This window comes from Rhyacophila brunnea, unplaced genomic scaffold (genome assembly GCF_057557595.1).
Source record: "Rhyacophila brunnea isolate RB1 unplaced genomic scaffold, BYU_Rbru_1.0 scaffold_20, whole genome shotgun sequence".
NCBI lineage: Eukaryota > Metazoa > Arthropoda > Insecta > Trichoptera > Rhyacophilidae > Rhyacophila > Rhyacophila brunnea.
In genome coordinates this window covers 28,614,930-28,642,103 of record NW_028232860.1, presented here as the reverse complement: position 1 = coordinate 28,642,103, position 27,174 = coordinate 28,614,930, and the positions used below count along the sequence as shown (strand labels likewise).

General features: G+C 32.2%; 1 protein-coding gene across 2 annotated transcripts in view; it reads left to right on the top strand.

The window, feature by feature from the left end:
* Calx (sodium/calcium exchanger 3) overlaps positions 1 to 27,174 on the top strand; it is a 492,034-nt gene that overhangs the window by 290,768 nt on the left and 174,092 nt on the right. For both annotated transcript variants that reach the window (XM_085948135.1, XM_085948134.1), the window contains exon 2: positions 18,339 to 18,430. In XM_085948135.1, the coding sequence (XP_085804261.1) occupies positions 18,339 to 18,430 (92 nt within the window). The remainder of the gene's footprint in view (positions 1 to 18,338; positions 18,431 to 27,174) is intronic.

The window sequence follows — 27,174 nt, the reverse complement described above, 5'->3', positions numbered from 1 at the left end:
TTGTGTGAATGAAATTTTATTAAAAACTTGCAGTTCTATGTAGTGAACAAAGTGTGCTGACAAAATAGTTATAGTTTTTATTCACAGATGTCACTGCTAATTTATAATAAAAACCATTATACGTGATCGATTACAAAAATATACACACTAAGAACATACGTAATCTTGAAAACACTTCACACAAAAAATATTATAACAAATATAAAAAATCTTTTTTAAAAAATTTACACTCCCCGCAGGATCGAACCTACATTTCTCGGGTATCGCGCCCACGCACATATACCACTATGCTAAAGGAGTCATACTTAATTGCGACACATTTTAACTAACGGCTTTTAATACTCACTGAAGCGCTTTCCAAATTGAGCTGCTATTGTCGATCGGCTTTTGTATTTTAAATCAAAGTAGGTATTACTTTAATTAAAAACCGACGTCACGGATTACTCCAAGATTTTTTGTTGTAACGTACATGAACTTGCTAATAAATTTTAATTAACAATTTCTTTTATTCGTTGAATAAAAAAAATAGTTATTAATACACATTAATGGTTGTCATCATGCATTTAAGGGTTAAGGTCTCGATTGCTAGTCAAGTATTTATTATTACGTTCTTATATTATTAGACTTGATATTGCATAGTAGTGTCTGTCATGCGGATGGCTGTGCAATATGCATTCAATTGTAAGAATTTTAATAATACAGATATATCTCATACATTTTCTTTAAAATGTTAGAACGCCATATACGACGACACACTGAGTAAACGCCTTCAGTAGAATTTATTTTCAGAGTATGCACCGCAGTAAAATGCAGTGATGTGCACCTACATATGATAAGTTATGCAACTTTGTTTACATCTTGTTTATTAAACAAGAAAGATTCAGGCGTATACTGAAAGACGGGAAGAATTTTTAACAAACGTCAGACTGATATTTTTTATTATACATACTCCGCAAGCGGAAGACTGTCAACTAGCTCGTGACTGTTTGTTTTAAAATATTAATATTCTAGTTGATATAATTTTTTTTTAAATATAAATAAAATATTATGGGTTATCTAAAAATCAGTCATAATATATTGTCTATGTCTAATCTAACTACCCCAATATTTTATTTCATATATTGTTCAGGTGTTTAGTAGCGTAGGTACCTATAAGAATATAAAAGATCGTTGTCGGATCATTAACTTACTTTGAAAAGGTTCCATTAGCCATATTCTATCATATACGTTCATTTCAGAGTCATCTATTGTCATATATGGGAATTAGCAGTATGCCGGAGTTCTGTCTACATGTCTTTTTATATTGAAAATATGACCATTCCAAATTTCAAACGCTCATAGCTCATAACATGGTCAAGTGCAATTAGCATTAAGAACCTTTTCAAAGTAAGGTAACGAGATGTCTTATGAAGAATATTGTATAAAATCGTGTACAGTGTATATTCCATATTTTATAAAAAAAATATGTCTTTTATAAAAGACAATACTTAGCACGACATTATTTTTGGCAAAGATTAATTTATGCTATATATAACAGCATGGCCCCCACATCATGAAGCGGGCCCCTAGGCCACGATGCTTTGGTGGCCCCCCAACATATCGTTAAGATTAAGTTCAGTATAATGTACTACAGTCATCTGGAGTAATACTCCCCAAATGGTATTCCGCGAAACTCCAGGGTTACGTGTAAAAATGAAGTGTATTCCGTGTATGTTTAGCGATTTTTGGTATTTTTAAATACATCCACTTGAGTTGTCGGCATTCGGCATCATAATAATATTATGAAGCACTGATCGTGACACCCTTTGATAGCCAAGTAATATGCGACCCTTTGCCATACTGGATAAAATATATAATCATTTTTATTAGTTAGGAAATATACTAAAAGTAATTATAAAATAGAATTTCATCATCGACTTTTTTTACTATAAGGCTAGAGCCTGTCGGCCCCCTTTTTGTGGAGGCCTTATATAAGAGTGTTCTGCAGTACTGCCAGATGGAATTGTCAAAAATCAGTCATTTAACAAACAGATATAAAAATCAACGATTTTATTAGATACAAATTAATTTAGTAGCCATCAAAGCGTACTATTGTGATAATCTATTAATTATCTTCAAAAAAAAATCACGTAAATCCTTTAATTCACTATTAATTATCGGTAGATCTACTGATATTTCAGTGAACGTGGCAATACTGAATCACTGTTCGACGGGTCTAGGACAATTCGGCGCCGGGACAACTAGGCGCGATGAAATCGATTGAAATTCTAAAATAAATAGTCGTTCGAGAATTATAGGAACTTAAAGTATATTTAATATTAATAATTATATTATTCTAATGGATTCAAGCTCTGTACTATTTATTCCATTTACTTAAATGGAATAGTACAGAGCTTGAATCCATTAGAATTTAAATTCAAATTCCATCAAGTACATTTAGTCGATAGTATTTACTAATATTTATATTATTATTTAATAGTTGATGAGAATTTAAATAATCACACGTAAATAATGATTTAATTGTACATAATATTATGCTTAAGTTATAACGAGAAAAGAGTTCTTTTTATTATTTTATAAAGCCTTAGGAAAAGTAGTAAAGAAAACCTTATGTCAAAAGCAAAATGAATTAAAACTAAGTTAAAGTAGTAGATAAAATCCTCGTCTAATTTATGTATAAAATCGTAACGAACGTCTATTTACTTCATTGGATAGTGCGGCGCCCAATTATTGTCCTGGTGTCCAGTTGTCCCAGTCCCCTGTTTGACAACTCATTTCAAACTGGAAGATGGCAAGAAATTTACGAACAAAAATAAGGAGAGGTGGGGTTGAGAGGGCTGCTGCGCGCTGGGGCCGGTTCGGTGTTCACGCACTCACGCACTGGTAAACAGACGGTACATTTTTGATCTATGATATATTATGAGGTTGATGTATGATGATGGTATGGATGATATAGGTGCGACGTTCACTCAAACCGTAACAGATTTAGTGCAACGAAGGTCGAATAGATACGTTTTGTATCAGTCACGCTGTAGTTAGCGAAGGTAAAGCTATAACAAGATTGCCCACGTCCGCTTTCTGGATATCACTTGAGTTAACTGAATGTTATTCAATCAAAATCGCCTGATGGCCCGTAATTGCCTGTCGTCTGGTTTGGTGACAATAATAAATAAGGGATTCGCAAGTAGGTGGGAAGAAAGGAATGAGGGCTACCATATTTGGCCCAACCACAATTTAATTATTTTTTTAATGTAAATGAGTGTCCTGGTATAAGCGAATGTTCGATGTCTACATTTGCAAGATTACTGAAATATTTGATGTCGTGTCTTACATTTATTTTATTAATTGAATTAATTCAAATAACTTTTGAGTGGGACGTTTTTCAATTGAAATTAAAATAAAATTACTGTTCATAATAACAAATAATTAAAAGTTTCAGCATGCTCCAGATATTATATTATTTAATCTAAATGAGTCCATTTTATAACTCTTCGCGCGAATTCCTGTCTGCTAATTAACAGGGAAGCGCGAGTTATATCAAAATTAAAGTCTCAAGGCAAGAAACCCGGTATAGCAGTAAGAAAAAAGGGATCCATGCATCAGGGATGTCAAATTGAGATACCTGTTCATAACGATTTTTAATTTTAGGATATTTGGGTTATCTATGTTGATAGCAGTAGCGAAGGGCGGAGGTAGGCTGTTGAGATCTCTTTTTTTTTTTTTTAGCTCGTATTCTTATTTGTCCGGTACAAATCTTGCAATTAATTTTTTAACTAACTTCCCGACTAGCTATACATTTGAAACTTTTAGAATATCTCAGAACACGATGCCAATGCATTTTTTTAATACTTTTAGCCATCTTTAAGTAGAATTGAATTAATTTTCAGTTAATTCTGTGTATGAAAAGTTATTTCGACATCATTATTGGTTGCTACGGGTCTGGGGTCTTAGCAACTAAATTATTAATATATACGTGCGTTACTATAAAAATCAATATGACATGTCAAGTACATTTTTTTTTTGATCGTTTAAGCTAGTCAAGTCAAGACGTTTATATGGTTCAACAGAATTTAAAAATGTTGTAAGTATATAAAAAGTTCTTTCTATCTTGTAATTTTTTTTTATTGAATTCAGACTGCAATTTACAGATGGTATTGGTTAGTTTTAAAAAAATCAATTATACCCTGTCTAAACCAAACCATAATAGTTTTGGTTTATTTTAGGCGACACGACAAAACTGTGCGCACAATTGTGTTATTCATACTCATTGATTTCGTTGGATTGATAATAATATATTACACATATTGGTTCATTTTTTTTAAATTCATTAAGCACTGCCCGAATAAACTATAATAGATAAAAATATTATTTTACCTATAAAATATTCAAAGTTAATGAAACAAAAGAATCGATGTGTGTACTTATGTACGCGCGTTAGAAGTTATATTCTTTGTCGTAGCAAAACAAAATCAAAACTTGCGATAAACTAGATTCTTTGGCTAGCTCTTAATTATCTTGTTAAATTACACACTCAAGAAAAAGGACCGCTAATTGGAACGCCGTTGGTTTATTTCTATACACTTTAACTTATATTACTAAATTATATAATGGTTTCTTGTTGTTTTTATTTTTAAAGCAGCAACTGTCACTCGACGTTTAATAGTTTGTTTACGTACGGAATTGCAAATGGCCGATAATAATAAATTCGCTGTCTAGGCAACGGAACAATTCTAAACTATAATATTATACTGTATAATCTTCACGATTGCAGTATCATACTGTGGCGTAAACGTAGTGCGCTCGGCTGATAACCGAACAATCGGTGGTTCGAATCCAATCGAGTGCGTTTTTTTTCGTGTGAAAAAAAAAATTATGTGTTATATGTCACACGCCAAAAATACACTCTGATCTGATTTCGCAAACGCGCCTAAAGAAGTATAACTTCAAAAAAATATCTATTACTTATTATTACTTACTTGGGTTGAAACGATTGACAGTGGATGGATCGGTCACCCAATGTCACATTCGACAGAATTATTTATGTTATGCGACACGCCTATTATAGATGTTCCGATATTTACCCAATGTCCAATGAAATCGGAATGTCAGGAGGGCTTATAAGGTACGAAATTTTATTTAGATGCAATAATAGAGGGTGGCGTCGCCCTCTACTAATTCGTCGCTGAAAGTTCTGATCAAATTGAGGTGCATGTCGCCTACTATCACGTGACGTCACAGTAAGCTCCCGCTACGATAAAAAGTATGTAATGTTGTTTTTCTTGGTGTTTAAAATGTTATCAGACTGATACTTCCATCCCGTAGCACATTTTGAACTTTTAAACGAACATTGTCAGTTGGCAAAATCTACCGAAATCACTAGAACAACAATGAGGTCACCTCACGTTGAACTGAACTGCATCGACACCTGCATAATTCAATGAACGTTTTTATCATCTTCTACATACCTACACTTTTCGACTGTCATGTCAAAATCACGTTGGCACTATGTATTTTCTATAAGAATGTTGTCTATTACCTATAGTCTGCAGGTTGGGTTCTGTTCAAAATATTATTTATGGGTGTCATGTCGCAAGTAATTTTAACGCACGCATGCGTAGAAACTGTTAAAATTGATTGAAATTAGCATGAATAATAAAATTAATGATAATTAAAATTATGTCCTAATAGATTATAGTTGGTACTCTTCATCAATGTCATTCTTCAGTGAATTTACAGAGGTGGTGATCGTTCAAAATATTCTGCAAAATGACGAAACCATAGACTAATTTTGTCGCCGCGACAGCGTGACAGTAGGCGACATGTAGGAGATATGCACCTCAATTTGATTCGCGCTTAAGAATCGTTCCGGATAGTTGACGATGAGTTGAAGATGATTGATTTCCGATAACGGATGTGAAAATAATGTGTAGAAGGCATACAGTAAAATAAAATACCGGTATGACGACAACAATATGTCACAACTAGGGAATCCAATCCCGAGTCAAAATTCTTATCCCGGGTTTTCGGGATGACAATTTGACTATCCCGGGATCCCGGGACTGGTCCCGGGATTGGCATTTTTTTCCATTCTTAATATAAAATTTTGATATTTACAAATAACATTAATAAAATCGGTCAAAAATAAATCTAGTATAATTTATATTATTTAAGACATTTTTTGTTAATATTGTATACGTTCAATCTTGGAAATACATAAGTTAAATAGAGTAAATAATATTGTAATATAAATACTAATGTGAATTTAATATGAGATTGCTGTTTCTGATAGTAAAGACTTAATGAATGGGTTAGCGAGATTTAAAATAATAAAGCAAATAATCATGGCCTTTCCGCTTCATAAATCTAATTAGTCAGCCAAATATGAAACTGCCGTAATACGTATGAGATCGTGGTGAAATTACTTTGTTAATAGTGCGAAGCATTGTTTTTTTCCAATCTTACTCATTTTTATTAATTTATGTGAAAAAATAAAATGAATCGGCAACTTATACATGAGTATAAATCAAATTTCATTCAAACTCAGTTTATTTCTAATGTACCTCGTTATTTGTTATTAAAAGTATTTTTTCTGTTATTATTGCGTTTTTATTTTATTTTCCATAAAAATTGATAAAAAAATCTATCCCGAAAGTTTCGGGATTATGTTTATAAATCCCGGGATTGATAGGTATCGAAAATAGCTCGGGATCCCTAGTCACAACCCTGAAAATCAGCAAGCGGCTAATTAACGAGTATCTCTCTCGGAGAAGTTTTTCATACTTTTAAAGTTTTATCTCAGCCGCTTCCAAAGAAACCGTCCCCTTTTGTTCCTGTTGCCAGTATCGTTAAGCGCAGTCCCGGATAGATAGAAAAAATATACCGAAGTAAAAGCATCACTACGCTCTATTCCCCGTTGGTGATGTTCTACAAGACTCGCGAACCCGGATATAAATATTTCATGAAGTTTAATGGATACGAAGTGTGGTGGTGGACCGAATACCATTAGTTATATACCACTGCTTTGTTTCGTATTATGTTATGTAAATAATAGGAAAATATTTAGACCATTATTTTGCATAATATTCATTCCATTAGGTGATGTTTGCATTACTAATCTAATATATACTACTTCCTGTCATTAACTTATACCAAAGCACACGCTCCCATACATAATTTTAACATTAACGTAGATATAATATTATATCACTCATACGAAAACAATACTTCGTATGTCACAAAACACGGGATGAAAAAAACTCTACTATTTATTTATTTATTTAAGAATACAAAACATTGTGGACATTACAAATCTAAATTCAAGACGTACACAACATGAGATTTACATTATAAGTCAAACATTACCCTCACAAGAGAGAAGAAGAGAATATAGAAAAAAATATATACCTAACAATAATAATAACAAAAAAAAAAATCAAAACATACTTAAGTACAATTTAATACAGAAATACAGTTTCAAAAACGAAATGCAAAGTACATCATTGAAAATGTCTATGTCTTTACGGAGCGCATTTACTAATCTTGCACCCCTCGCTAATGGTGCCTGATAGGCTTGACACGATGAAACGGTTCCATCTATTACCAATTATTAATGCATAAAAACTCTTCATTTTTTGTGTTTCACCATAAAGATTAATAGTAGAATGCGAAAACACGTGATAAATTTGATAGAATCATAGAGATTATATACATTTTTTTCATCTCATGTACAAATATTGTCATGTGGCATACGAGGTATTGTTTTTTCATGAGCGATATACTAGCAGCAGGCGCACACACAGAAACATGGTAGGAGGGGTCCATTTTGAGAAAAAAAATCCATAATAATTTTTAATTATGTTGTTTGATCTAGCAGATGCTACTGGCTTTCGCATTTACTCACTCGGACCCCCGCACTTTTCTGGGTATACACCACATACCCAGACACTCTACAATTTCATTCTAGCAAAAACACATAATTGCAGCTATTACTACAGGTGATCACTTACGAGGTATTTCGACCTAATAAGTAGTTATCAATTTATGTTATCAAGTCATGATGTCCATTTGTGTCGTCCGCGATGTTTTGTTTTTAAGACATACCAAAGGAAAAATTGAATGCTCCAGATGATTGTAGGTACTAATGCATGAGTGACACGGGTCTTCCACTGACATTAGCCATGCGTGTTTTAGAATACCGAGAGGAGTACTAGGTACCAACCCTTTGAGAAAGCTAGTCGTTCACAACCAAATCATCCACTTTACGACCTTCAAACATGAAGAAAAAGAAGAACACATAATTATTCAAATCACCATAATTCTCTGTAATTTTTCAATCAACCCCCCCCCCCCCGCCTTTATGTGCACTCCTGGTACACATAATAGTTCCTGTATACAAGCGCGCACACAAGGGAGGTTTTTCGGGTTCGGACACCCCCCCCAGAAACAAAAAAAAATAAAACCTATTTAAAATTATTTAGGTGAATGAAATATTAGTTATAATATTATTAGGTGAGACATAGCACACTTCAATTTGCGCAACCATCTAAGGGTAAGGCATCCGATGTCCGCTTTAATATTCTGACGTGGCATGTCTAAAACAGCGCAAGACAAGACAGCGCGGATAATACAAATGGACATTAATGATTCCAATAATTTGATAACCAATGACTCGTTGTTGACTATCCGTAGTTGTAGTTGCAGACGAGGTGTTTATAGCTAGACTAAAAAAGCGAAGTGTATTCAGTATTGGTATGTGGAATGTACCCGGAAAGTGTGGGAAGCCGGTTGAAGCGATGTGAAGTTATATGAGGCGTCTAATTCCAAAAAGCGCTAAGTCCACATTTGGTCAAAATCGAGAAAAAAATACGCACGTATTCTTTGTATAATTTTACACAATACGTATTGATCTATAAATTCCAAAACGTGACAAAACCCTACGAAAAAAAATATTTTAAGTCTTGATTTATTACAAAAAGCGCTAAGTCTGTGTTTCATATTATTTAAAGCTTGATTTCGTGTGTGTTTAAGTCAACCAATGAGGGAACGTTCAATATTGTAAATTGCGTCTCCCATGCTGTAGCATCCGGTAAACTCATGACCACTGTATTCCGTGGCACTCCACGGAAATATATGCCTTATGCGGAATAAATTAAAAGTGAGGTACAAGTAGCGCTACGTCCAATTTTATTTTGCCTATGTTTATTACATTTAAGAGTTTATCGGCTGAAACAAATTTCCATTTAGTTCTTATTTCGACATAGAATACAACGGAAAAAATAATGTTACGTTAAAACAAATAATTGAAACTTGAAACATAAAAAACGTTGTTTCCCGCAAACATCGAATTGTGGAATTGTGTCGCTTTTTGTAATTAGATGCCTCATATATAGTGTCGGAGTGGAACCTACTAGATTTTGTTACAATATACCTAATAATATTCTTACAATATACTTAATAATATTGTTATAATACAAAAATATTCTAATACATAGAAGGGTATTATTGTAAACGTTATCTTTATAAAATTGAACATAAAGACGTTTTTAGCAGATCAATGATGTTCGTACCTATAGCAATTTTTCAAATTGTTCTTTCGGCAGCACGTGCATTATAATATATTAAATTTTATTGTCTTGTAAGGTATATTGGGTAACTTTTCATTGGAGCTTAAAAAAATACTAAACTTTTCTATACAAAGATCGACCCGTACCTGCGTGTCAGTAGGTCATAGATTTGCCGCCACTGATCTATATTATAATTCAGACTGAAATATAGGTATAATCATATTGTATTAAATTCATTTAATATCATCATCATCAGCAGGGGTCGATGCACTGCTGGGTGAAGGCTTCTTCTAGGTCCTTCCACTATTTTTGGTCCCTAGCTCTTTACTGCCACGTACATTCATCGAACTTTACGAGTTCGTCTATCCAGTGGATTTTAGTTCGCCCCTGTAGGCGTTTAGTGACCGTCGGGTACGACTGCACGGCATTTGTCCAGCGCTTGTCCGCTATTGCCATTTCATCTGCTTAGCGACATCTATCACAGCGCGTACTCTTGTCTGCTTCCTTATTCATTGGTTTCTTTTGTGATCTTCACTCGTTATGCCCAACATGCACCTTTCCATACCACGTTGCGCTACTCGTAATTTTTGAATTTCTCTTACATTAAGAGTCCATGTTTCACATGCATACGTAAGCGTTGGTATTACACAATAGCCGAACACTTTACGCTTGACACACAATGGGAGGTCACTTTTGAAAATGCTATTCAGGCGCCCAGACGCACTCCAATCCTATTTTGTTTGTGCGAGCAACGTCCTATTCTTATTATTATTATTGAGGTCCAGTGACAGTAGTGTAGTAAAACAGTAGTGTAGTTAGTAATATAAGAGAATCAATCACAAACACCCAGGCTTTGAGAAAATCACATAAATATATTGTGACCTCACTGTGAATCGAACCCAGAGCCCCCGGATGAAAGGAATGCCGTCATAAATAACACCGTCAATGGAAATTTGTTGTCCAAGATAGACCAAGTTGTTGACCCGCTCGATTTGAGTGCCATTGATGAGGATTTTTTTTTTGGTTCAGCAAAGCAGTTTATCACTACTTTCATATTTGAGACATTAATTATCTTTAAAGGTGATGCTTATACCAGCAGAGGCACATAGCGGAAAAATACGAAGCTTGCAGTTTGAGATATTTTTTTTGATAATTTACAATTTCAAATGTATTCTGTATCTGAAAATATTATAAATAAAATAAAAAGGATTTCAAGTTATACACATTTACTTATATTTTTTTAAAATCGATGTTTTTTAAAATAAATATAAAAAATATTAAAACGATGCATTAGTCAAAAATCTACACGGTAAAAAATTGAAAACTAAACTAAATTTTAATAATAAATATGACCATAAAATATAATGTAATAATTACTTAACTGTTGATATAAATATGTAACAAATTCACATTTTTTTACAATAATTGTAAAAAAAAATATTTAAAATTTTTCAGAATTTTGTAAATTATCAAAAAAATGCATAAAAAAATAAGCATTCCCCTTAAACCTGCTTCGAATCTTTCATTTGCATATAAATCATAATAATATTATTACATATTATGTATTGCACAATATTGTAATATAGATATAATACTCGTATTATCTGGTTATTCAGTTATTGTAGATATTGAATTCTCGTTTCAGAAATATATTTCATATACAGCTGTGCTGCATTCCAAGTGCGCTATTGCATGCTGTATTATTACAAACATCCATTTATGTAATAGATGTCTTCAACCAAATTGCTTTGGATATTGATTTATTTCTACAGTGCAGGACATCGTTCTATAAATTCATAAAAACAAAAATAAATTAAGATTCCTAAAGTCAATCCGTATAAAGGTAAATAAAAATGCCAGAATATATGAATAGAAGTAATCATTGTTCATTTAATCGATGTACAATGAATTTTAAACATTTTTCCGATTATTTATTTATTTAAATTTAAAACAAAACATTGTGGACATAACAAAATATATATATTCAAGAAACTTGAGATTGCATCATATCGTATCAGAAACCTCATTCGTTCATTTCATCAATGTAATTGGACCCATCGACTCTTTAAAATTTGTATATTATTTATTTGCCCTTGAATACAAAACAAGATCAATAAAAAAATCGAAGTGTTAGTATACCGATGTGGTTTGTATCGTAATGAGAAAGCTTTCAGAATAAATTGGGCGAAATAATGCATTCAGCCCGAACTGGATTAGTTTCAAAACGATTTACATATTTTAATGTGTCATCATCACATGCAATATCTCGTATCTCAGAAAAGAGCTTTTATTAAATATATTCAATATACATAGTTATATTTACCACTTTTTTAAAATTCTACAATTCCTATTCCCGTTATATTCCCGTTATATTCCCGATATTGTTATTTAAAATGGTTTGATTCCATAACTAAAAGTAGCTATATTCAAAAATATTGTTTACTTTTGAAAAAGCTCATATATTATTTAGAAGGTATTGTATTTTCTTTTCATTGATTTTATATAGTCAACTATGTTTGTGGTTTCGTGTTTTTCTGTCATTATTATGTCGTAGACATATTAATTTCTTACTCTATAGACGTTATACGATAAATAAGTATAGGTACTAGTCGTATTATGTTTTTTTTTATGAGAATACAATATAATCGCCATATAAAAAGAAGTAGGTTCTATAATCAAACGATTTATTATGTTTTATTTACTTTTTGATATAACAAACAATTCAAAAAACTGACAGTTTTTCAACCGATATATAGTAATATATATATTTGGCTAAAGCTGTCATTTCTTGGGTCTCGTTGCCCTAGCATACATAAGTTTTGACATACATTTGAAAGTTTGAAATTACGTTTGAAGTAATATTATTACTCTCACGTATAATATTTACATACATTTTATCAATCAAAGCGATTATAATATAATTAATTTTATATTATTATTATTTAAGACTATGTATGTACTGACTGCGCTTTTTAGTGGACTGTAATTGGGGATGATTGCGGATGTGGATGCTGGGGGAGGGTGATTTAAACGGGAGTCGATCCAGGCACTAACCTTGATGTTGTTCGGCTTTGTGACTGAAGTAGGTCCCGGGTCATGCACTCACGTACTAGTAGGCAAATGGTTCTGGTTATGACTCGCACGATATACACTTATAAATATGAATGACGGTGATAAGTTTGTAGACACCCTGTGCTGGTAACACGGCTTGTTAAGTGGTCTAATTGACTGAGTTATTAATAAGACACCAATTGAATTATTGTTTGGACGACGGTTACACTGTATCATTTATTAAAGTTACTAACTTTATCAATCACGGTCGTCTGATGACCCGTGATTGTGTTAAGCGCCTGGACTTGCAACAATACTTTGGATTAGAAGTAGAAGAGAAATATTGAAATGAAGGTACTGACAGGTACTGTTACCATCATAATATACTATCAGTATGTGAATCGCACAACTGGATATCCGTAGAGAAGTAGCTGCCAATGTACATGTAATGACATATATATGGACATACACCGGCGCAATCACGCATAAAATCTAGGAAAACCTCTAGGTCATCCAAGGAGGTTTCTGAGCACACACAGTGGAAAGAATAACTAGGACAACTGGGTTGAGTGAGAGATGTGACTACATAACCTTCTCAATGGTACCCGAAGAGAAGGAAGCACGCAGTGCTTCGCAGCTTGGAAGACGATTAATCAGATATGAACCAACTAGAACTAAACTGCGATTTTGGCGTTGAAGAAAATGCGGAGCATGTGGTGGTCTACCTGCTTCTTGCATCCAGTTTCACCATCGATGATAATGGCGTGTGTCACCATAGTAGCATCTCTTATACGAACATGACAGAAGAATATTGTAGAAGAAATTTTTGTATTTTTTTTTTAAATATCTGGCTTAGAAGTATCGAACTGCCGCCAATACAAGCTTCTGCGTACTATAGATACGCGCTGGAATATACGTTGTGTGTGATTTAGTGTGGTATTTTCGCATTAGCAGTAAATCGCCCACTAAATTATGAAACGACTATACTGATGCCGTTAAATGAATGTCAAATTGAGGTTACTCCCTCAAATTAAGAGGTCACTAAAATGTGATTTATGATCAATAATTTCATGACGCATTGCTTTGAACGATCGCATGTACCTTTTTGCATAAATCAAGAACCAGTTAAGTTTTCTATTAAACATTGAACGGGATTAAAAGGCTATTTTAAAGCACACTGATTTTAGAATTTCGAGTTATTGAAAGACTCTTACGTCCAGACCATTGAATCGAACCTGTGGGTCTATTCTATACTTATCGAACACTAAATTGATAAATAGTATCAAACTTAGGGTAGGTTTGTATCAAAATATTAGCACTTATTGTAACAATTACACGAAGCCGGTTTTTATTGTTGCAATAAGTGCGATATTTTAACAGCAGCAAGATAGGTGCTGTTAAAATATAGCACTTATTGCAACAATAAAAACCGGCTTCGTGTAATTGTTACAATAAGTGCTAATATTTTGATACAAACCTACCCTAAGTTTGATAATATTTTTCACTTTATCACTTTAGCGGTCGATAAGCATAGAATAGACCCACTGGTCCGCAAGTTGTATTAGGGATTTCGTGATACAAGTAGTATATACACCTTGAAACCAATTTTATTGTGAAATAAAATAAAATTTCATTTAGGTGCTTAAGCTACAATAAGTGAATATAAATTGATTGCGCTTTTTATAGTGGGCTGTAATTAATTTTGGTGAAATGATTGTGATAGTGTATATGGATGATGGGGGCAAGGGTGGTTACACGGGAGTTAATCCAGGTATTAACCTTATTGATGTTTACCATTTTAGCTGAAGCTGGTCCCTGATGCATGCCCTCACGTCCTAGTAGGCACTCGCACGGTACACTTTTGATTAATGATGATGATAAAGGAGGTTTGATTAACGAAGTTTGCACGGAGACTCGAATAGAATTATGGCTTCCACGACGGTTGCATGTACATGCTCGTGGTCTGCACTTAACTTTTTTAATCAGTTTTTGAATTACTCGCGACGGTCTAGCTGTAACAAGCATAGACACGCCCGTTGTCTTGAAGTAATTCAATGTTATTCAATCACGGTCAACCGATGACCCGTAACTAAGTTGTGCCTGGACTTGCAACAATACTGAGAATTTGAGGTAGGACGGAAATATAGGGATGAGGGCGACCATAATTGCTAATCACCCAACCACATGTTATTAATAACGATTTCTGATAATCTAGGTAAATTTAACTGATTTACTTTTGAACAGAGAATTTCTTACAATTTAATTTAATTATTATTCATAACTTCAATAAATAATTTCTCCGTTTAAAATGTGTTTTTTGATCTGTATCATTTTATATTCTTTACCAGTTTTTTGATAATATCTTTTTGAAGCCGACGAAACCGATCTTGACTAGTATTAAAATATATTAAACTTATGCTACATAATATAATTGTGTTTTATTTTAATTAACTTATACAATGTATTTTTATGAAAAACTAAAATGTATATCTTCTTATTATGAGATATTTTAGTACATTCATGCTATAGAAAATGTTGGAAAACGAGCTTGAAAAGTCCACAGTAAAAATTACACAATAAATAAAAGTTCATCAATCGATATGTGTATTTGTAGCCATCGCTTGATTTTGTTTTGCAGATAAATTTGAACGGAATTTCCATGCATTCGAATGCGATACGAGATCCGATTTGTATGAATAGATAACTTGATGATTGAAACGAGTCAACAGTAAATTGCTACTGTTTGTTTACCTGCAAATTGCTGTCAGTTCAAAAATTCGTAGGAATATTTTCCAATATTTAATTTTAACCCTACACAAACAAAAAATGCGAGCTCGCCAAAACAGAAACCATCGATTTAAAATTTTACTACTTATTTGATACACGTTGTTTTAATTATACCTAATGTTTTAGGGCCGTATGTATGAGAATACCAAATTCTTTATACGCTATTTAACCGATTTTCCACCATATAGCGTATAGCACTGTTTGAGACGTAAGCAATCTGATGTCACACGTCATTCAAAATGGATGCTTCATCTGTCACGTTCAAATGTCATTTAAATAATGCATTCATTACAACAAACGTTTGCTTGAGGCCCTCGTTCATTTTGTAGACTGTGTAAAACATTTTCAAACTTTAAAAACAGTTCCTAGTCGTGCTGTTTACAAAATACGTATCATTTTGATCCACAGTCTATAATCTAGGTAGTAGGTAACTGATAAAATGCCTCATTTTAAAACGCAGTATTTCTCATGGATCGAGAAGATGGATTTACGTAAGATTACGATAAAATACCTCCGCTAAACGACCGCAAAGATAGGTACCTACTGCTGTATCTGGCATTAAAATATGCAATTGGAAGCATTCTGCATTCTTCAAAATATTATGGTACCTACCTACCTAGTTAATTATTGTAAGATAACTGTAATAAACAAGGCACAACTCTCAAATGCACTGGTAACATCAATAGTGTCATACGGTGATTGGTATAAATGATAATATTATACAAAGATCATTACATATTATTATCTAAATCCATTTACATTTCTGTCATTTATTTTTATTCTGTTTTGACATCTCATAATGGAAGTGATTGAAGTGAAGTTAGTCATAATATGTATGTATTGCCACCAAATGGAAATGTTTACTGGCAATACTCTATCTTTTCGTACAGTATAATTATAAAATAAATGTGATAAAATAACTGATAAATTATTTAAAGTTCATAATAATTATTCATGTATAATTATTACATTTATGTGATACCGATCGCACACTTTCTGACACATTTACAATTTCAAAATTTTAAATTAATGGTCGGGGAATGAAAATTTATAAGTTTGCCATTATTTGGACGCCATGACACATTATGACGTCACATCGTGACATCGCTAAACAATGGATTACATTAAATTTGCACTCATGCATACAAATGAGCAGTATATAATATAGCCTATAAAGTATTTGGGAATCTCATGCATACGACCCTTAGATTTTCTGTGTTGTTTGTTATCGTAATAGATATTTGAATTTCCACTGTCTGTTCTTCCTCCTTATTTTCTGAACGTTTCGGGCTCGTTGCAGAGGCCATTTTCAATAAATAACGTGTTGATAAAATGCACCGAATGGCGTATGAATACAATATAAGTATATGACATATCTTTTTGAAATGCTATTTTATATCTATTTTTAAGACTATTTTTCCATTTCGAGAGAATCTCGCATTGTCTTCTTTCATCTGGCTTATATTCTCATCCTATCTAGCATATTTTTATGAATGCCCGTTGGTAATACTGGTTACATATCCGATATTAATAAAATCATGGGCCAAAGATGTTTGTTTTTACGAGAAATTGATGTCACTTTTTCAACCTATTAGGTCCATACCATACACAAATAAAAAAAAAAAAAACAATATGTGTGGCAACTTGCCAGACCCTGGATTCGAACCTGGCACCCACGATGTTATAGGCCAACGACCCTTATGACGCGCTGCCATCTTGGGCGTAAACCCATAAACCCGTTAGCCATAAAAAATTTTGTCGAAATTGAGGTAGGTAAGTGATATGGGGGTTGTTTGTGATCTATAATTTTACAGTAGGTACTACCATGTTTTTAATAATATAAAGGGTGTGTTTTTAACATTTTTTCGTAACTGTAGCTGTGGATAATCTATTCTTATTGAACGAATTGATCTTTCTTTACCTTTATGAAATTGTGTGTCTACTATTGTGTTTTGTTTTAATTTTGACATAATGTATCGGTTATGTATAATAATTCATATGGGGTAATTTCCGGTATTTATAATTTTTTAATAATTAAATAAATTTAATATTTATAAAATGTTAACCTTTCCAAATTCAAAATGCATTATTCTGAAATCTACTCATTCTCATTCTACAAATTTTATAACGTATTGGACCTTCCTGCAGGCATGTGATGGTATTCTTTTTTTAAGCAGAACAGTGCCTGCAGAATTTTTAAAATGTATTTTCTCTGTTGACTTAATATGTTGCATTCTCGATCAGTTTGTTGCTCTCTATAGGATGTAAGAATTGCTCATCTAACAAAATTGCATATGGAGTGGGCAAGGTTAAAAAATTTGTAATTATTATATCAATTAATTATTCATAGTAATACATGACTATACTATTTTATTTAACAGATTTTTTTAAATGAGAAATGGATATCAGACATTTGCTCAATCTATTGGGTCCATACTTTCACTCATACACAAATTGAAAAACAATATGTGTACTTGTCAGACCCTGGATTCGAACGCGACGCTATAGGGCGACGCTTTAGCCGCGCGACCATCGTTGGTGTTAAAATATTTAATGTAATATTAAAACCAACATTACAAATTTACACTGTACCAACTTTATGTTTCACTACCAAATTGAAAATCTCACACTATGCCACATTTGGTCACATAGGGAGTAGTCACGGGCAGCCAGTTAATTTATAATGTATTTGTAGACATTTAATTAAGTATTGTAAGTAATGTATTTAAGTGTTGGACTATTCCATTTGAATCCATTAGAATTAAAATTCATATTCCATCAAGTACTTTCGGTCGATAGTAGTATATTTTTAACATTTTACAGATATTTCTTTCCTTTTCACTTTATGTTAGTAATTAAGGAATGTATTGTAAATTAAAGTGTGTTTATTATAATATAATTATTTTAATATTAATATGTGTTTCTCTTTCTTTTCAGGAAATATATTTCTTTATTCATCGTTGAAGAGGACAGTTACGAGAAGGATGTACTTTTTTATGTTAATTTGGGAGAGCCACAAATGGTTGGAGGTATGAAACAATTCAAATTTTATTAGTAATAGTTTAGCACCAAAAACACCCTCTACTAACATTTATATATTACGCTTTTTATTAGGTGATTGTATTTTTAACATATATTTTTTAATATATATAGAATAATATAGTTTTGCTTAAGTGTGCGTCACCACTAAACTTTGCTAAATAATATAGAGAATAGGGATAGTTATGCCATGTAGAAAGAAAAAATAATGATACTTACAACAATTATAGAAATAAAATAATCCTTATACAAATTTCTATCATATTGAAAGACAAGTATCGATTTATCAAAGTATTGGCAGGTATCGACGAAAAAAGTCATTATTAGTGAGTCGGAAAGTGACTGTGATGAGTATGGTGATATTGTAGGTCATATACGTAGCGTCGTTTGATGCGCAAGCCCTTGATCGATGTTGTCATCTTAAAAAGATATTCCCGACTCGCTACGATATAAACAACTTATATTTGACCACTACTTAAACATTTATAATATTATCGTCACTATTATTTCATGGTAGAAAGACATAAATAACAATGGTTACGATTTGGTTAATTTAATTTTTGAAAATAAAAGCTAAACTAAAACTAAAATTTCGGTTTTGTAGATATATAAGAATTTTTTTTTTACTGAAAAACCTGAGATACTTTAATGTGTAATTGTACATAAATAAAAATTAACTGACTACCAATATTCATGCTTACATAAAATGATAATAATGTAGATGTAGAAAAGGGAAATCATTTTGACTCATATAATATTAATATATATAGATAGGAACATACTACAGCTAATTATAATAAATATTTGTATATTATTTATATCGTATAGCTCCTTTTTAATCCGGAATCTGACAGGTTTTCTTTTTATAATACTAAATTTAAAAGCTGAGTGAAAAAAGCTTCGTCTTAAACTTTAACTTATCCAATGTTTACGTTACATCACTTTATTCGTTTAATATAAACAATATAAAATACATTATACAAAAAGATGCTAATAAAAAGTAATAAAAATTCTGTCTGCCTTCGAATATGTACCGAAAAAATTTAAACTAGCGGAAATATAAACTTCAACAAAGGAGCTTTTGCTTGGCGATATTTTAGATCGGCGTTCTCGTGGCCTGGCTTGCTGGGGATTTAAGTTTTTGTGTTTCTAAACAACGTATTTTATTTGCAGGAAAAACGTATCGAGGCTCAGATTACGTAGAATAATGGCTTGTTTGAGAAAACAATAAAATACGTTTACATTCGATGGAGAAATATTTCGGTGACTTATTTGGGAAATTGTGAGATTAAAGTGAAACACGAAATTTATCGACCAAAGACATCTATTTAAATAAAGTATTGAATTTATACAATAATTATTATACATTGCTACCTTATAAATGCTATACAAATTATTATTTTATTCTGCCCCGCTTGAACTAAGTAAATTAAAATCTATCATCCCAAGTAGGAATCCAATCCCGAGCCAAATTTTTGATCCTGGGATTTTGGGATTACAATTTGACGATCCCGAGATCCCGGGATTGGTCCCGGGATTGACATTTTGTCGATAGTTTATATTAATTTTTTATATATATATAAAAAACATTGATAAAATCGGTCAAAAATTAGTAAATAAATAATTTATACTATTTTTAAGACTTGTATTGTTAATATTATGTATGTTCAATCTTGGAAATACATAGGTGTAATGGAGTAAATAATATTGTAATATAAATAATAATGTGAGAGTAAAACAGTCCTATTTATTTATGAAAAGATAACAAATACAAAAACAAGTTCAATTAAAATAAAAAAATAGCATATTCCGTTGACAATAAAAATACAAGCTAACATGAAGTGTTAGTTGTTTTAGTTTTTTCTGATGTTGTTACGATTGCGTAAGGCAGCAAAAAATGGTTATTTATTATCCGGTGATTCCTCCTGTGATCAGTGGGTCTCCAGAATAGCATTTTCTGGTAGAAACGTCTAACTAAAAGTTTCTTGATTTATTTATTATATTTCTCAAATTAATTTCACGAAAGTGCAAATCATTGTTTTTTTCCAATCTTTCTCATTTTTATTAATCTATGTGAAAAATAAGATGAATTGGTAACACATGGGTTATAAATCAAACTTCATTTAAACTCAGTTTATTTATAATGTAGTTATATGTTATTTAAAGTATTTTTTCTAAATATTTTCGTTTTTATTTTATTTTCCATAAAAATTAATAAAAAAAAGCAAACCCGAAAGTTTCGGGATTATGTTTACCAATCCCGGGATTCATAGGTATCTAAAATAGTTCGGAATCCCGGGATTGGAATCCCTAATCCCAAGTATCATACCTAGATACTAGAAGCATATTTTTAATTGATTGTTAATCAAATATGTATAAGTATATGACACAATATATTATTATTAGTGCAATAGATTTATACTGACAATTTAAAATGATAATGACAATAATATAATCACAACTTCAATGTAAAGATCTCGCCGGCGTGTGTTGTGAATACATCGAAGTGAAAGTATCGGACTCTCATGAAGAAATCGACCGTTCTTCAAATATAATTATAAACGATATTATGTAATACATACAAATCAATAATTATTGCAAACTTATATTATGCATTGTCTGTGGTTCTCTTTATGTTGCCTAATTTAAAAACGGTTTAGAAGCAGCCGTAAAAAAAAGTTTTGAAAATAAATTATTTTTACGGTCCCGGCATTTATCACTTGCTGAATAATAGCATTTTTCATCCCGGATACCCTTCCATTACAATGAAAACGGAAAATTATTTTTTTTCAATCGTTTTTTTTTTTAAATTATCGCAGGTGAAAAAATGTTTGTTTTTTTAAAAACACGTTATTTATGTGAATTTGTGTGTTTTTTATTGGTAAATTTGTACGCAGTATAAAATAAATATGGACAATGAATTGAATATAGATCGATAATAACAATACATAATTGGCGGCTCTCGTGGTGCAGTGGGTAAGGCGCTGGCCTTCCACCCGAGAGTTCTGGGTTCGATTCCCGGTCATGACAAAAACATTTACGTGTTTTTCTCAAAGCCTGGGTGTTTGTGATTGTTCAAAATTACTAACAACCGCCTTGTACGAAAAACCAAGGACATGGTTATTAATAATTAAAAAAAAAAAAAAACAATACACAATTTCTGACAAGAGTTTCTATTAAGTAATTATTATTAATAATATTATGCCCTTCTAAGGAAGAAGAGAGTAACTGACTCTCACACACTTTCGAGATAAATGACAAAAAACGGTGGTAGTAAGCAGTGACGTCCCGTGGGGGTAGGCAGATTGAGCGTCGCTTGGGGGCGGCAGTTACTCGAAGGGCGGCAAATCGAAGAGAATCATTTGGTAGGTATATATAGAAATAGCTAAGTATCTAAACTTAATAAAAACGAAAATATCTTTCCATTAAAAAATCAGCTTATTGGTTGGAAACAAAATGTATTAATTGATATAGAAGGTTGAACAGGACTGTATTTTTTTAGGGTTTGCGATGTCTAGTTTACATCTGTTGTCCTTCGGCGTCCTTGGTGACCAGAAACACGAGCAGATTTGCGAATAATGATAGTCAATATTTTGTTAATAATGTATCCATACAACATATTTCTTAGATATTATTGGAGTGATGAAAGGATTATAAAAAATACTGTATAAAGAATGAGTCAGCATTTTGGCGCTGCCTAGGGGCGGTATTCTGTTTAGGGACGTCACTGGTAGTAAGATGTTAAAATACAAACAAAGTAATAATAAATAAGCTGTAACTGCACTGAATAGGTGCAATTACTGCCTTTTTGCTAAAAAAATGTATTATTTTAGATGTCTATTTTTTCATTAAGGATTTTAACGGTATTTTAGTGATATTACTAATTTAAAAATGAACAGAATATATAGCTTTCAAAATTACCTAACGGATGGCATTCATAACTCATTTTCACAAATTTTGCGAGTTACTGACTTCTTTCTTGGAAGGGCAGAATTATTATTATTATTTTTATTTTTACATATGATTATTATTATTATTTATTATTATTACCAATAGCGAGGGGTGGAGGTAGGCTGTTAAGATCCGACATAAATAGTGCACACTAAACTCTCTCAGTCATGTATTTGTTTTCATTGAACTTAAGCTTCAATATGCAGATATTGTTAGTTGGTTTTTAAAATTCAGTTAAACGCTGCCTAAACCAAACTATACTTAATAGTTTAGGTATGCTATGGGCGAGCCGACAAGAATAATGCACACTTTTTCAGTCACACTTATTTGTTTTCGTTGACATAAGAATAGGTACACATTACAACTGGTGTTAGCTAGTTTTTTTTTAATTCATTAGCCCTGCCTAAACTAAACGATAGCCAATAACGGATATTTTTTGACTATTATCTACTATGCCTTGGATTGAGCAGGGTTCAATTGAATTTAAAAACTAACAAACGCTATCTAAAAATCGTAGTTCAATGAAAACAAATACGTATGACTGACAAAGTTTAGTGTACACTATTTATCAGTGGCGAAGGGTGACTTTTTGAAAGAGGTAGGCTGTAGGAGTAGCCATGCTTGTCAGATTTATTTGCGGGAAATAAGAAGATAACCCAATATTACTACTGATGAATAGGTATGCTAAAACGAAGAAATTTCAAAAGATTAATTGGTTTGTTATAATTAGTTCATAAAAATAAGCAATTAGTTTGAATTACTTATGTATTTTCCTAAACATTCATAAACGTAACATACTCTCAAAATATATTACCTATCATCTATGAAAATATCCGTTGTTGTATATATATTATGTTCCATAACAATTTATAATTTAACCCGTAAAACTAGACATTTTAAAATACTTCTATATTTAAAACACAGACTTAGGTAGGTGCAATATCAGATATCTAAATTGTTGAATGAGTGAACTAATAAATAAATAAAAATCACGAGATAAATTATTTTATATTTTTAACAACAATCAATACATATTTATGTGATTGAATCCCATAGAAATTATTTTTTAAATTCTTCTTATTAATTATTTTGAATAAATGTGCTCTCGCGACGTAAGCGCCAACGAAGCATCTTGTACATTTGTATGCGGAACGCCAGACATTTTAAAATAATGAGAAAAAAACTTCATATTGAAAAACCCGTCGATTCACGCGAAAATAATCCTATACAATATGTGAAGCGAAACGCGGTGTGTTCTATTTCGAGAGATGCCATAGATGGTGCTTATTGAAATATGGGAAAAGATCGTAAAATTATGACAATTATACGATAGATGTCTTTGGGCATATTGAATATATTATTATTTGTGATTATATAAATACGTCAACATGAAAATAAAAATTATTTTTCTTAAGGGCTTTAAATAATCGCCTAGTATGGAGTCTTCACCACTGCTATTTATGTCGTATCTTATCAGCCTATCTCCACCCTTCGCCACTGGTATATACTGTACAGTGTTAGAAAATCATTAATTTAGTATTGTTTAAAATATAAAATAAATAACTTAATAAAATGACAAAACAAAAGAATTATTAGTTTGAAATAATTCATTTCTAACAAGTTGCTTTATTTAAACAATAATTAGCTACGAAAGAAGTCCGCGGGAAGTTGTCATCTGTCATAAAGTTTTGTAATAAATCATTCTACAGACTAATTAATGTTCTTCTCTTAGTTATCAATTTAATTCTCTTTAATAATTTTATTATATCGAATAAGAAACGCTTTTTTAATTATATTAACTTTACCACAAAGGAGGATGTTTGGAGATGGCACGCCACCCTTTTTAAGAGGGTTGGAAGGAAGCCGCCATTATAAAAGATCTATCGAGCTAGAATAGAATAATTTATAATATAATTCCCAATAAAATTAGGCTTTCGATATCAGCGACAACGATATAATATGACAATACCACTGCGACCAGATGTAATTTTCCAATATGTAGGTTTACGATATATCAAAGGCAAAGGTGTTGATTAAATATTATATAACTGAAAATGTCTCTAAAATGTATATATCATAATAATATATTCGAAATTTAAAAAAAAAATGGACTAAAAACGATTTGTATATACTTACACATTTCGCTCGTCGAGTAATGGTATATTTAATCAATCTTCTTCTTATTGTGCCATCCCCTAGCGGAGGTCGGCCACCATCAAGACGATCTTATCTTTGTCGTCTGCTACCCGGAACAGTTCAGTGGAGCTGCACTCGTACCAATCTCGGAGGTTCTTAAGCCACGAAATGCGGCGCCGTCCTCTGCTACGCTTCCCATTGATTTTTCCTTGAATGACAAGTTGGGGAATGCCGTATTGTTGTCCTCTCATAATGTGACCGAGGTACTGTAGTTTCCTGGTTTTGATACTACGTAGAAATTCTCGGTCCTTCCCCATTCGATTGAGAACTTTAACATTTGTCACCCGGTCAGTCCAAGGAATTTTGAGGATGCTTCTATACAGCCACATCTCGTAAGCTTCAAGTCTCCGTGACATCTCTTGGTTACTTCCATATCATAGAAAAGAATTGAGAGAACATAACAACGTACTCGTACCATACGCAGTCTCAGACTTAGGTTAAGATCTCGATTGCTAAGGAGGCGTCTCATTTTGAGAAAGGCGCTCTTTGCGATCTCAATTCTATAATTCAATAATCAATAATTATTACATAACTGGATGTCATTTTGCAAAAAGGTACAATTACTCAAAAAAAAAACTATTGACATCATCATCATCATCGGGGGTAGATCTACTGCTGGATGAAGACATCCTTTATTATAGTTATTTGGTGCTACGTACCTCCACCGAAATGTATGAGCGTGTCTATCCAGTGGATTTTCGGGCATTTAATGCCACTTGAGTACCACTATAGGACGGAATTTTTGTCCAACGGTTGTCCACTTGTCGAACAACATGTACAAAATATTTGCTATTTCATTTGCTTATCAATCTTTATCACATCGCGTAGTTTTGTCTGCTTCCTTATCCATTGGTTTCTTTTGTGACAAAAACTATTCAGATACTAGATATTATGTTTTGTCAATGTTAGAACTGGATTCCTTTTAATATACTAGTTATCAGTGGCGAAGGATGACTTTTGGAAAGAGGTAGGCTGTGGAGAAAGCACGATTTACGGGAAATAAGAAGATAATCCGACATTACTACATACTGATGAATAGGTTCACAAAAATCGATGAAATTTCGAAAGCTCACTGATGGTATAAAATTAAGCAATTAATTTGAATTCTGTATTTTCCTAAACATTTATAAACGCAAGGTACCAATGTATAATTTACCCGTAAAACTAGACACTTTAAAATACTTCTATATTTTATAACACAGACTTATGTACAATATCAGATTTCAACTGAAACTGACTGAATAAATTGTCTTAGTCTATGAATGAACGAACTGATAAACAAAAATCACGAGATAAATTATTTTATATTTTTAACAACAATCAATATTTATATGTGCTTGAATCCCATAGAAATTATTTTTTTTAAATTATCTTGTTAATTAATTTGAATAAATGTGCACTTACGTACTATGTAAGCGCTCCTTAAATAGCTTACCGATTTCTATGGGCCGCCGCAGACGTCTTGAAATTATGAGAAACAAACTTCATATAAAAAAAACTTTCGATTCACGCGAACATAATCCATACAATATGTGAAGCGAAACAAGATGTCGCCTATTTTTTTAAACCTTCGAGACTTGGCATAAATGGTGCTTATTGAAATAGGGGAAAAGATCCTAAAATTAATATGACAATTATACGATAGATGTCGTTGGGCATATTTAATATATTATTTGGTATGTGATTACATTATTATTTGATATGTCAATATAAAATAAGAAAAATATTTTTTTAAGAAGGTAGGATTTAAATAATCGCCTAGTATGGAGTCTTCGCCACTGAGTTATATCACATAAAGTAAAAATATAAATTGCCACTTATCACTGTATGTTTTTATACCTTCCTCGACATTGGGGCATATCACAGAACTCGTTCTCAAGAGATAATGTATTCAAGTTTATTGTTACGAGCCTGAAACATCGAGAAAAAATGGCAGAAAAATACACGGTGATAAGTGATAGCCCAAGACCAAATATGAGAGCATCCTCAGAGACCTCTTTAGAGTGAAGATTTTATTATCATCATATGTTGTTCACGGGGAATGTATGATGGTTGTTATCCATTCGCCGAATCCATTTGTTTTTTTACTACAGATCAGATAGGTACATATTGTAAATATCGCATATTATTTTACACATCAGCGCATCTATTATATGTGTCGCTGGATTTCAAAATCAGCCAAGTCCATAATAGATGAATAGGAGAAAAATAGCTTTTTGTTTTCTCAAATACTCAGTCACGAGGGTGAAAGTTTATATTATTTCGAGTATAAAATATTTAAAATTAATAAATTCCATATTTTGATAATGCAGAAAAATGTTAGAAAGCAGTAGTTCTTCAGCAATTCACAAAAAAGTCAAAAATACCTAAATGTGGACTTGGCTGATTTTGAAATGCAGCGACACATATATACAAGGCTGCTATCGCCGGCTATCGAGAGTATTTTATCATATTTATGTATTGGGGTTTTTGTAATAATTGTCACAGTAAGTTAGCCGTCTAAACTGTCAAAACAAATCTCGCTCTGAAAGTGAACACAGCCAAGAGAGGTGTTATTCAAACTTACACTTAGTGTCACAATTACAAC